The sequence below is a fragment of the Phacochoerus africanus genome, chromosome 14, assembly GCF_016906955.1.
Source record: "Phacochoerus africanus isolate WHEZ1 chromosome 14, ROS_Pafr_v1, whole genome shotgun sequence".
Lineage (NCBI taxonomy): Eukaryota > Metazoa > Chordata > Mammalia > Artiodactyla > Suidae > Phacochoerus > Phacochoerus africanus.
Genome location: NC_062557.1, coordinates 21,647,740 through 21,660,914, shown reverse-complemented (window position 1 = coordinate 21,660,914; position 13,175 = coordinate 21,647,740). Strand labels below are relative to the sequence as shown.

General features: G+C 43.4%; 1 protein-coding gene across 1 annotated transcript; it reads right to left on the bottom strand.

Moving 5' to 3' along the window:
- On the bottom strand, nt 1-730 carry LOC125113807 (keratin-associated protein 3-3). Its single transcript, XM_047756755.1, has one exon. It carries the CDS (start codon nt 671-673, stop codon nt 371-373), a length of 303 nt encoding a protein of 100 aa, XP_047612711.1. The 5' UTR covers nt 674-730; the 3' UTR covers nt 1-370.
- Between the last annotated feature and the right edge of the window lie 12,445 nt (nt 731-13,175).

The following is a 13,175-nucleotide window of genomic DNA, read 5'->3' as shown; positions in this document are numbered from 1 at the left end:
TCACCACACAAGTAAAGTTTATTGGAAAACCCATCAAGAAATTAATTTCCCTCTAGGAAAACACCCGGTCCAAGAAATGAGATCCAAGAAGCCACATGATCAGGAAAGTGGAGTCTGAGGTCTTTTGTAGATTTCAGTACTGTTTTGATTAGAGATGACATTCTCTGCCCAAATGAATCCAATGGCTACTTAGTGAAATAACCATTTAAAAAGTCTTGATTCTCTTTCCATTATGATGAGAGGCAGGTTTTCCATATCTAGGCCATCTGGTCTGCCTCAATATCTGATAAAATCTGGAGGCAAGTGAATGCTGAGGACACAGCCCAGCCTGCGTTCTTTATTGCCAGGCGCTGAGGGCGTCAGCCATCACTCAGCAGCATCTTGGGATGCAGGGCTCGCTGCCGCAGCCGGGCTGAACGTAGGTTGTGAGATTGAGGGTCTCCAGGCCAGGGGTGGGCTGGGAGGAGTTGAGCAGGAAGCAGGTGGGCACACAGGGCTTAGGGATGTGGCAGGGTGGGGGGCAGTTGTCACAGCAGATTGGCTCCAATAGCCAAGTCGTGTGGGGGCAGGTGCTGGGCAGGCAGACTCCACACCGGCAGAATTTGTCAGAGGAGCAGATGGTGGTGGCGGGGCCGGTGGGGACGCTGCAGCATCGGGCAACACAGCAGGCCATAGTGTCGGGAATCTGGTTTGCTTTGGTTTCTTGGAGAGAAAGATGAGATTTCGAGAATGCAGATGTCTCCTCTGACTTTTGGGCTCTTATATACTTTGCTCATTGAGCGTTGGTCCAACCAGAAGGCTTCCTTTCATTGTGGTTTATGTCACTCTTTTCCACCAAGATTCTCTAATCAGTTTGGTATTTACCTGTCCACTAAGTTTCTGCCCTTATTAAAGGAATCATGTTTTTGACTCATTGACTTGTTATTTCTTGTCATATGACCACAGTTTACCTTCACAGGGCTGTGGAATGTCAAATCGTACATAAATTACAGATAATCAGTCCAAGTGACTCTTCAGCTATCGTTTCAGAGGCTAAATTCTTCTCCTTTTTTCCCTCCTTAGTTTTAAATAATACGCATAACATGATCAGGATTTTTAATGAGTAATTTCCAAATATGCAACTCAAATCATTAATTGGATCATTTTCTACTCAATATTGTCAACAAAGACATAGCTACTTATAGATGAATGTTGTGTATAACTATATGCATCTCAGACATATTTGCCTTATTTATTGATGATATAATTTAAATTTTATCGAGACAGCAAGGTGAAACCCTGAATGGAATAAATGAAATCCATTTCATTATTTTAATAAGTCTGTAGTGAGTTCCTAAAAGTTGTATTACTCTATGGGTTAAGGTTTTTTTTAAATTTAAATATTTTTTAAATTAATTAATTTATTTTTGTCTTTTTAAGGCCACACCAGCAGCATATGGAGGTCCCCAGGCTAGGGGGTGAATTGGAGCTATAGCTGCTGATCTATGCCACAGCCACGCAGGATCTGAGCTGTGTCTTTGACCTACACCACAGCTCACAGCAACGTGAAGTCCTTAACCCACTGAATGAGGCCAGGGATCAAACCTGCATCCTCATGGTTACTAGTCAGATTCGTTTCCAATGAGCCACAATGGGAACTCCTAATTTTTTTGAAACAGTCTCTTGGAGTTCCCTGGTGGCCTAGTGGTTAAGGATTTGATATTATCACTGTTGTGGCTCATATTTGATCCCTGGCCTGGGAACTTCTGCATGCCATGGGCAAGACCAAAAAAAAAAAAAACAAAAAAAACAAAACTCCTCCCCCCAGAGACCGCAGTCTCTGTTCTCAAAGTTGTGCCAATGTTGTAACAAGTCAAAGTGTCAATTTACTGGAAGGAAAGACCTACCCGCTTCCTATTGATAGGGAAATGTACCCTTAAAAGAAAATTATCCCCATCTTCCTTCATTTTCTCAGGAATTATATACTTTAAAATAAGATGAAACAGGCAAGAAGAAGTCATAAGATTCGCAAAGAAACCGTCAGTCCTGGGAGGGGATCTGGTCCAGTCTGGAGATTTGGCACCATGGCATTCATAGAGGTCGTTTTTTTCTAATGACGTATTCCCGCCCTGGTGTCTTGGTTTTCATACCTCAGGTCGTCAGCAAGGTTGTAAATTCCTTTGAAGAACGTGCCTTCTACACCTTCTTCACCTCAGGTGGCCTTGGTTTGCCTCCTGCGGGCTGGCCGATGAGGAGGTCGAAGCAGATCCTCGCCGGTGTGAAATTCATCACGGTTCCACGTGTCCACGAACTGCCCGACGCGCAGCCCCCGGCGACTCGGGGAGGAGCACCTGCGTCACACAGGCTTTGGGTGGCAGATGGTTGTTGACTAAAAGCAAAGTACAGAATCTCTTGTCTCTGAGGGCACATTTATGGCAGGACACTCTGACCTGCTTCTCGGAGAAGAAGGTGGGCTCAGACACATCCATGGAAAATAATACATGTCATTGGTAAGGCAGCCTCGTGGACGTTGAGGAGTTGTTTGTGAAGTTGGTTTGACTTGGACGTAAATATTGATGTTTATTATAAAGCACATCAAATAGAAGCGAAGGTGTACCCCTGTGACCATGGTCATATTGTTTCTTTTTTTAAAAATTTTATTTAAATTTATTTATTTATTTGTTTATTGCTTTTTAGGGCCACACCCGAGGCATATGGAGGTTCCCAGGCTAGGGGGTCCAATTGGAAATGCAGCCGCTGGCCTACGCCAGAGCCACAGCAACATGGGATTTGAGCCCTGTCTGCAACCTACACCACAGCTCAGGGCAACGCCGGATCCTTAACCCACTGAGCAAGGCCAGGGATCAAACCTGCATCCTCATAGATCCTAGGCTGGTTCATTAACCACTGAGCCATGTATTTTTATTTGAGTATAGTTGATTTACAGTGTTGCACCCATTTCTGCTGTACGGCTTAGTGACCCAGTCCTACATACATATACATTCTTTTTCTCATAGTATCTCCCATCATGGTCTATCCTGAGAGATTGGATATAGTTCCCTGTGCTGTTCAGCAGGACCTCATTGCTTATCCAGTCTAAATGTAATAGCTCGAATCTACCAACCCCAGGCTTCCCATCCATCTCTCACTTCCACCCCCTCTTCCTTGGCAACCATAAGTCTGTTCTCTATGTCCATGAACCTGTTTCTGCTTTGTAGCTACTTTCATTTGTGCCGTAATTTAGATTCCACATATGAGTGAGATCATATGGTATTTGTCTTTTTCTTTCTGACTTAATTCGATTTTTTTTTTCTTTTTTAGGGCCACGCATGTGGCACATAGAAGTTCCCAGGCGAGGGGTCGAATTGCTGCTGTGGCTGCCAGCCCACGCCACAGCTACAGCAACGCAGATTTGAGCCGCATCTGCAGCCTATACCACAGCTCACAGCAGCATCAGATCCTTAACCCACTGAGTGAGATCAGCAACATCCGAGCCACATCTGTGACCTACAGCACAGCTTGCAGCAATGCCAGGTCCTTAACCCACTGAGTGAGGCCAGGGATCGAACCCGCATCCTCACGGACACTATGTTGATTCTTAACCCGATGAGCCCCAGTGGGACCCCCTAAAATTGTTTTGCATTCAAAGCTTCACCTGGATGAGACCATGAAAAAAACGTGGCTCGGCTCAATGTCTGTCTCTTACTGCCAGTTCTTCAACCTCTGTAAAGATGTCTGTGAGTTACTTCCATAGGCAGGGAAAAAATTAAAATTACAAGTAGTGGCTGACTTTGGAATTTAAAATGACTCCAAAGTTAAGAGTTTAAGATATTTTATTATCTGCGGAATTTTCTTCACATAGTCACATATCCCTGTGAGGCCTTCTTTTGACTGGGAGATTTATGTGGATGTCAGCAGAAAGGGCAATTCTGCTGGGCATATTTATAGGTTCCTGATGCATGCATGTGTCAAGAGTCGGGTAATTATGGCATTAAACATCGAGACAGGACATGGTTTGGGGAGCAGTGGTGTTTATTGCAAATAAGGAAGTCCATGAGAGCATTTTTTCCACTTCTCATTTGAAATCATTGTTCAAAACTCAGAACACTTCACAGAGTTCCCCTTGTGGCTCAGCAGGTTAAGGACCCAACTTTGTCTCCATGAGGATGTGGATTTGATCCCTCACCTCGCTCAGTGGGTTAAGGATCCAGCGTTGCCACAAACTGTGGCATAGGTCGCAGCAGTATCTCGGATTTGGTGTTGCTGTGGCTTGTGGCATAGGTCTCAGCTGCAGCTTTGATCGGGTCCCTGGCCTGGGAACTTACCTATGCCACAGGTGCAGCCTTTAAAAAAACAAAACCTCAGAACACATCTGCAAAACTGAAGGCACAGGGTCAGAACATTTCGTAGCTTCTAATTAAAGGCTGCTGAGCAGTTCTTTGTGACTATTGCAGGCCTTTAGGGCAGTGTGGGCAAGCTCGTTGAGTCATCTTTGGTCAGCAGCTCGGGGCTCTGCATTCCCAGAGCTGGACGCAGGTGGTGACAGAGACACCACTCAGGTTTGGAGCAGGGTGGCTGCTGTGGAGCAGCCAACACGATGGCACGTAGGAGTCAGGCACACAGCAGGGTGGGGGACAGGTGTCGCAGCAGGTGGGCTGAAGGAGGCTGATCTCATGTGAGCAGGTGCTGGGCAGGCAGACTCCACATGGACCGCACACATCAGAGGAGCCGATGGTGGTGGCGGGGCTGGTGGGGATGCTGCAGCTTCCTTGCAGACAGGACTCACAGCAAGACATGGAGACAGTGGATCAGGTAGATTTTGGTTGCAAAGAAAGGTTTTCTCTTCCAAAGTTGTCCTCTGTGTCTTTTATAACCACCCGTCTCAGGGAACATGGCTTCTGCCCATCAGAATGTTTCCTTGTCGTTGTTTGTATAATGCTGTACAAATAACTCGCTATATTCTTATTTATCAACAACGGAAGAGCTCTCCTTCAGTTTTATTTGGTTGTGTTGCTACGTTCAAACTTGCTTCCTGGTGCAGTTTCAAAATGGTGTCAATGTCGGCTCTCCACTTACCTATGCACAGGTAAATAATCAGTATCTACTCTTTTTAAAATTTATTTTATTTTTATTATAGTTGATTGACAGTGTTGTGTCAATTTCCGCTGTACAGCATACTGACCCAGTCATACGTATACATGCATTCTTTTTCTTGTAGTATCTCCCATCCTGGTCTATCCCAAGAGACTGGATATAGTTCCCTGTGCTGCACGGACCCCATTGCTTATCCATTCTAAATGGAATAGTTTGCATCTACCACCCCCAAGCTCCCCATCCAACCCCCACTTCCACCCGCCTCTCCCTTGGCAACCAGAAGTCTAGGCCCGTGAGTCTGATCTACTCTTTCCTCTTTTTCACCAACCAGAATGTGTTCTTAGAAGGAATCACTGCTGAGTGTGAGGAGTCAAGAGGGATTCCCCAAGAAGTTAGAAATGATCCCTCTCAGAATGTGTGCCTGGATCTATTCGGGAAGTCAAAACCCGTGGGATGGTTTATTTTAGCAGATTCAGGGCTTGCTGTCTTTTCATGGGTTTGAGGAGATAAATAAATATTGACGATATGTCGGATGATCTTAATGGGGACATTCAGAGCCCGCTAGATCATCTTCTGTACCGATACGCTACCTCGTCTATGTATGCGATTATGTATAAACATAAACGAGCTCTCAGGTTTAGAAAGGACGTTGGCTTTTTAAACCAGAGGTGAGAACATATTAACACATTGATTCATGAGACAATCCAGGGCCTGAAAAATGAATTTGGCTCTCTTTGCAAACTAGCATGAAAAGTTCTTTCTTTTGAGATAACCAAACTGCCAACTTGCCTATTCTACTTTTCCTAAATCACTGCCAAAGCGGATGGATCACTATCAAACAGACAGCTGCCTCTAAAAAGTTCCTTCCACTTATTTCGGTTACAGTGTTACGATATCATGGCTAAAGCCCAGTATGTAACTAGAGGAAAGGAGACTGATCAGCAAACGCATTCACGATGAGTCAAGTAGTTACTGAATCTCTTGTTTGTTTGCTTGTTTGCTTTTTAGGGCTGCCCCTGCAGCATATGGAGGTTCCCAGGCTAGGGGTCGAATTGGAGCTATAGCTGCCAGCCTACACCACAGCCACAGCAATGTAGGATCTGAGCTGCATCTGCGACCTACACCACAGCTCACGGCAACGCCGGATCCTTAACCCACTGAATGAGGCCAGGGATCAAACCTGCAACCTCATGGTTCCTGCTCTGATTCATTTCCGCTGAGCCACAACGGGAACTCCCCGAATCTCTGATAGTAGGAGAGATAGAAACATAGAAGACATGGTGCCTGTCCCCAAGGAGTACGTGTTCTGATGGAAAAGGTTAGACATCCCTTTGCATATAATCCATACAACATATAATTAAGTACATGATGGGGAAATGAAAGAGTTTCAGAGATAGGTCTGAATCTTGATCATAACTTACATGCTGAGAGAACTAGATGAAGTTACAAACTTGGGGGATTCAGTTTTTTCAATTACAAACGTGGGAAAAATAGGAGTTCCTGTTGTAGCTCAGGGGTAATGAACCCGGCTAGTATCCATAAAGACCAGCTTCCATTACAGGCCTCGTGCAGTGGGTTAAGGATCTGTGGTGTAGGTGGCAGACTCAGCCCAGATCTGGCGTTGCTGGTGGCAGCCTGTGGCTGCAGCTCTGATTCAACCCCTACCCTGGGAACTTCCATATGCTGTGGGTGCAGCCCTAAAAAGACAAAAACCAAAAATCAAAAAACCAACCCACAAATTTGGGAAAAAGAATTACCTACTATAGCCTTATTGCAAAAGCTAGATTAAGTGAGAATTACATATGCAACTCATTCAGCACTGTGTATGGTACAGTAGAGTCACCAAATAAATGGCAATTTCTCCTCCGGAGATTGTGAGAGTTCCCATAAGAAGAAATATGATGAAAGAGGGCTGAAAGACCACAAGTTCTTCGTGTAGGGTTTGGGGTAAATTGTTCTGATGAGAAATGCTTTGAAAAGTTAAGGAAAGCAGGAGTTCCCATTGTGGCTAAGTGGTTAACAAATCCGACCAGGAACCATGAGGTTGCGGGTTCGATCCCTGGCCTTGGCTCAGTGGGTTAAGGATCTGGCGTTGCTGTGAGCTGTGGTGTAGGTTGCAGACGTGACTCGGATCCAGCGTTGCTGTGGCTCTGGTGTAGGGCGGCGGCTACAGTGCTAATTAGACCCCTAACCTGGGAACCTCCATATGCCTTGGGAAGCAGCCCTAGAAAAGGCAAAAAGACAAAAAATAAAATAAAATAAAAAAAATAAAAGTTAAGGAAAGCAATGACTTCTATCACACTGTTCTGTCTCTACCCGCAGCGCGGCCCCAGCAGAACTGGCCTTGCCTCTATTGCACCCATATCCTCCCATATCACTTTGCTGCATTTTGGGGGTGCTAGGTCTCATTTTTCTGACTTCCCTGTTATCTTGTACAGACCCTGGATCATGAGGTGGGGTCTGAGGTCGGAATACATGGAATGCATAGCTAAGGAGGTTTGGAAATTGATAACGAGCGTTTATGGGTTGCTTCTGTATCCAGGTTAGTCAGGAAAACAAGCCAACAAAATCCTCACATAAAGGATTTCAACAGAGAGACTCTTAAAATAGGAAATTGGTGAAACAGGTATGGGAAGACGGAAAAAGCAAAACGAAATGAAAAAATACGTAAGAGGAGTTCCCGTCGTGGCGCAGTGGTTAACGAATTCGACTAGGAACCATGAGGTTGTGGGTTCAGTCCCTGCCCTTGCTCAGGGGGTTAAGGATCTGGCGTTGCCATGAGCTGTGGTGTAGGTTGCAGACGCAGCTTGGATCCCGCGTTGCTGTGGCTCTGGCGTAGGCCGGTGGCTACAGCTCCAATTCAACCCCTAGCCTGGGAACCTCCATATGCCGCGGGAGCGGCCCAAAGAAATAGCAAAAAGACAAAAAAAAAAAAGGTAAGAAGCACAAGAAGCAGCTATGAGCGAGAGGGCTGGGAATGAAGGAAAGAGGTGGCGGTTGACTGGACCCGGAGCTTGGAAGAGTGGCCCTACAGAGCTGGCCTCAGCCCAGAGGAGAAGCCCATGGGACCAGAGCTTGCACCTTCGTGGGCAGAAGGTGGCGAGTTTCCCCTGCTGATGCTGGTGATTCTGAGGAGGTGAAATGATGCTGTTTTTTGAAGAGTGAGAAGAAGCTGGAAGCTAGAACCTGCTGCTCCTGCCTGAGGAAAGACTGTTGCTAGGGCAACAGGACCCCCTCTTTCCTCCTCCAGCCATACGGGCTCCTTCTAGTGCCCCCTACTGGTGGAATCCAGTAGAAAACCAGCCAGAGGAGAAAGAGTCTTCATTCCAGCATCTGAGCATTAACAGGTGAACTTAGAGGCTGACAGTCAGCACACACTGTTCTAAGGGCTGAACATATTTTAATTGACGTACTCTTCACTATAGTTTTAGGAGGCACATACTTTAAAAAAAATTAGCTGTTTATTTTTAAATAATTCTAGATTACAGAAAGGTCGAAAAGATAGTCCAGCATTCCTATGCGTCTCTCCTTCTCATTCCCTTAGTGCTAATATCTTACGATACCATTGTGCGTATGTTGGAACCAAGAAGCTAATGTTGGTACATTACTGTTGATTAGACTTCAGGCAGTGTACCCATTGTGTACACTGTTACTAGTTGTTTTCACTAATGTCCTTTGTTCCAGGAACCAGTCTGAGCTATCATATGATATATATATCATGTCTTTTTAGTCTCTTCTGGTCTGTGTTAGTTTCTCAGTCTTTCCTGGTTTTTCATGATCTAGACAGTTTTGTAGTGTATCAGTCAGGTATTTTGCAGGGTACATACTGCCCTTTTTTTTTTTTTTTTTTTTTTTAATGGCTGCACCCATAACAGGTTGAAATTCCTGGGCCAGGGGTTGAATCCCGAACCGAAGCTGTGACCCATGCTGCCACTACAGCAATACTGGATCCTTTAACCCACTGCACCGGGCTGGTGGTCAAACCCACACGTCTGCAGCAACTCAAACCGCTGCAGTGGGACTTTTAACACACTGTACCATAGTGGGAACTCTGGGTACACACTGCTTTTAATCTTATTTAACAGTTGAGGAACCTTGGGCATCGGGGAGTTAAATAGCTTGATCAAGAATACAGAAGGATTAAGGGATTGAGGTACCATTTAAAGCAAAACAACCTGGTTTCAGAGACCACGCTCTTGAGGATTGAATAGGGGGCACTGCTCTGAAGAGATAGAAGTCTCTTCTGACGGAGGTATGGTTTGGGCTGGGGGAGAGAGGCACAGAATACTTGACTCAAGGTCAGCGAGGAGACTGCTTTTGATCAGGGGTGCGGTGTCCAAAAGTCTATGTTTGGCTAGAGTCCATGAAGATAGAAAAGCTGGAGGCCAAGGAACAATTTTAAGGAAAATGACCTGATTTGGTTTTCTATTTTATTCTCAAGTATAAACTATCTTTAAGAGGGGCTGGTTTTGGGGAGTTCCCGTCATGACTCAGCGGTCAACGAACCCTACTAGGATCCATGAGGATGAGGGTTCGATCCCTGGCCTCTCTCAGTGGGTGGGGGAATCCAGCGTGGCTGTGGGTCGCAGACTCAGCTCAGATCCCACGTTACTGTGGCTGTGGTGTAGGCCAGCGGTTGTAGCTCTGATGGGACCCCTAGCCTGGGAACATCCATGTACTGTGGGAGTGGCCCTAAAAAGCAAAAAAAAAGAAAAGAGTGTTTTGTTTTGTTTTTTTTTTTTACCTTGAACGAGGTCATTGAAACTCATCAAAAAATTGAAAATGTGTCCAAGCTGCCAAATATTTCAACGCGAGTCTAATGAGCCAGTTGGTATTTTTCTTGTGCTGATGTTGCTAAGCAGTATTTAAAGTCTGACTGTAAAAAAGAAACAAACCATGCTTTGTTTTCACCTTAGAAACCTAAACAGTTTTTCCTATACCCATTGTGTACACTCATTTTGTCTTAAGTTATAATCACCACAGAGAAAGCTGTTACTGTATATAACCAAATAGACAATTAGAGAAATAGTAGAACACTTATTGTCAGGTAGCATACTCTCTTCTGGATAAAAAGAGCCACGCACGATCATTTTTCTTTTGGGCACATTGCAGATGCTTTGGTGTAGAGGAAAGTGGAGGGACTCAGACTTTAGGCGGTTTTAGGTTTAACCCCCTTTCTGCCACTTACTCTTTGTATAACTTTCGCAAGTAACTTTTTTCTTTTCTTTTTTCTTTTTTTTCTTTCTTTTTTCTTTTTTTTTCTTTCCTTTTTTTCTTTTTATGAACACACCTGTGGCATGTGTAAGTTCCCAGGCCAGAGGTCAAATCCAAGCTGTAGCTGTAGTCTACGCTCCAGCCACAGCAACACCGGATCCTTAACCCGCTGAAGGAGGCCCGGGATGGAAGCCGCATTCTCACCGGGACAACTCTGGGTTCATAACCTGCTGAGCCACAACGGGAATTCCCACAAGTAACTTTCTTAGTGTCAGTTTTCTCACCTGTACAGCGTGAAGAAAATGGGAGCCACCTCTTAGTGTTTTTGTTAGAGAATAAATGAGATAATACCTATGTAGCCCATGCCAGTGTGCCTAGCAGATAGTTGCCAAATATTAGCTATCACTTCTGAACATGGCAAAAGTTATAAGGTTGGATAGGGTTGGCTAGTCACATGGCATATTTGTTACTTAAAATGTTTCTGGATAATCTAGAACCACAGAAAGTTAAAACGGAAAGTGACTTTAGAGAGAATTTGGTCAACTAGCCCACTTTACTCATGTGAAACCTGAGGCCCAAAGAGCTCAAGTGACTTGATCAGGGACACAAAGGCAGCCTGAAGCAGAGCCAGGACTGGAACACACATTATCTTGTTTCCATTTGGGGCTTTTTAACTAGCCAAGGGCCCTTGAATGCTTCAAGGCCCACAGTGGTAATAAAAGGACACGTAGTTATTTTCAATATTAAAAATAAAATCTCAATATTTATCCCTTATAAGCATGTATGAAAACATTAAAATTTTTGCTTTTGACTGAAAAAGAGGTACGTTGGCACACTAAGAATGGTTATCTTGTATTAATCCTAAAATTGTTACTATGCTACAAAGCTACAGTCACCAAAATAGTATGGCACTGACACAAAAACAGACACTCAGATCAATGGAATCGAATAGAGAGCCCAGAAATAAACTCACACATGTATGGTCAATTAATCTACAGCAAAGGAGGCAAGAATATAAAGTGGAAAAAAGTCTCTTTAGTACCTCTACAGATAGCAAGTGCTGGAGAGGGTGTGGAGAAAAAGTAAACCTTCCTACACTGTTGGTGGGAATGTAAAGTGGTACAACCACTATGGAAAACAGTCTGGAGGCTCCTCAGAAAACAAAATATAGAACTACCATATGCTCCAGCGATCCCACTCTTGGGCATATATCCAGACAAAACTATAATTCAAAAAGATACATGGACCCCTATATTCACTGCAGCACTATTTGCAATAGCCAAGACATGGAAACAACCTAAATGTCCATAGACAGATGAATGGATTAAGCAGATTTGGTGCAATGGAATACTACTCAGCCATAAAAAAGAATGAAATAATGCCATTTTCAGCAACATGGATGCAACTAGAGATTCTCATACTAAGTGAAATAAGAAAGAGACAAATACCATATATATAGAAGAATGATATTAGAATATTCTCTACCACTAACACCAGGCCAGAGGTCAAATCCAAGTTTACACAAAAATAAACTCAGGTGGATTAAAGACCTAAATGTAAGCCTGGAAACCATAAAACTCCTAGAAAAAGTATAACTGGCACACTCTGACATAAATAATAGCAATTTTTTTGGCTCTGTCTCCTAAAACAAAGGAAATAAAAGCAGAAAATAAATGAGACTGAATCAAGCTTAAAATTGTTTGCACAGCAAAGGAAACCATAGCGAATACAAAAAGACAACCTACAGAATGGGAGAAAATATTTGCAAATGATACTACCAATAAGGGGTTAATATGTAAATTATATAAACTCAGCGTAAAAAAAAAAAACAAGTTGATAAAATGCCTGAGTAGGTATTTTTCCAGAGAAGACCACCAGATGAACATTGGCACATGACAAGATGCTCAACATCATTAATCATCAGAAAAATGAAAATCAAAGCTGCTATGAAATATCAGAATGGCAATCATCACAAACAGCTATTAATGGGAATGTGCAGAAAAGGGAAACTTTGTATACTGTTGGTGGGGGTGTAATTTGGTGCAGTCACTGTGGAAACAGCATGGTTTTTCCTCAGAAAACTAAAAATAGAACCATCATATGATCCAGTTATTCCACTTCTGGATTTTTGTCTGAAGAAAACAAAAATACTAATGTGAAAAATATACATACCCCAGTGTTCATAGCAGCATTATCTACAATAGCCCCCAGATGGAAGCAACCTAAGTGTCCCTCAACAGATGAATGAATAAAGGAGAAGTGGTATATCTATTCAATGGAATACTACTCAGCCATAAAAAAGAGTGAAAATTTTCCATTTGCAATAACATGGATGGACTTGGGGGGTACTATGCTTAATGAAATAAGTCAGAAAGAGAATGACAAATTCTGTACAATATCGCTGACATGTGGGATGTAAAAAAATATAACAAACTAGTGAATATAACAAGAAACAGATTCACAGATAAAGAAAACAAATTCTTGGTTACTGGTGAGAAGGATGGGAGGAGGGACAAGATAGGGTAAGGGACTGAGGTACAAACTATCACACGTTAATTAAATAAGCTACGAAGATGTAGTGTACAGCACAGGGAATATAAAAATACTCTGTAATAACTACAAAAAGAGCATAACCTTTAAAAATTATGGCTTACCACGTTGGACACCTGAAACTTATATAGTATTGTAAATCAACTCTACTTGATTTAAAAAACAGGGAAAAAAGATCCTACAAAATGACCGGCTGAATTTTTCACTTTTTAGCTTATCACAAAGAACCAGTATCTAATTTTTCAATGATTCCACCATGGGATAACTCTTGGGAAATATGACGACCTGCTGTCTTAGGCAGGTAGCCCATTTTGCCTAAGAAGACACACAAAGCCATA

Bases quoted from the DNA above. Each gene is read 5' to 3' on its own strand.
- LOC125113807 (XM_047756755.1), bottom strand. From the start codon at position 673: ATGGCCTGCTGTGTTGCCCGATGCTGCAGCGTCCCCACCGGCCCCGCC.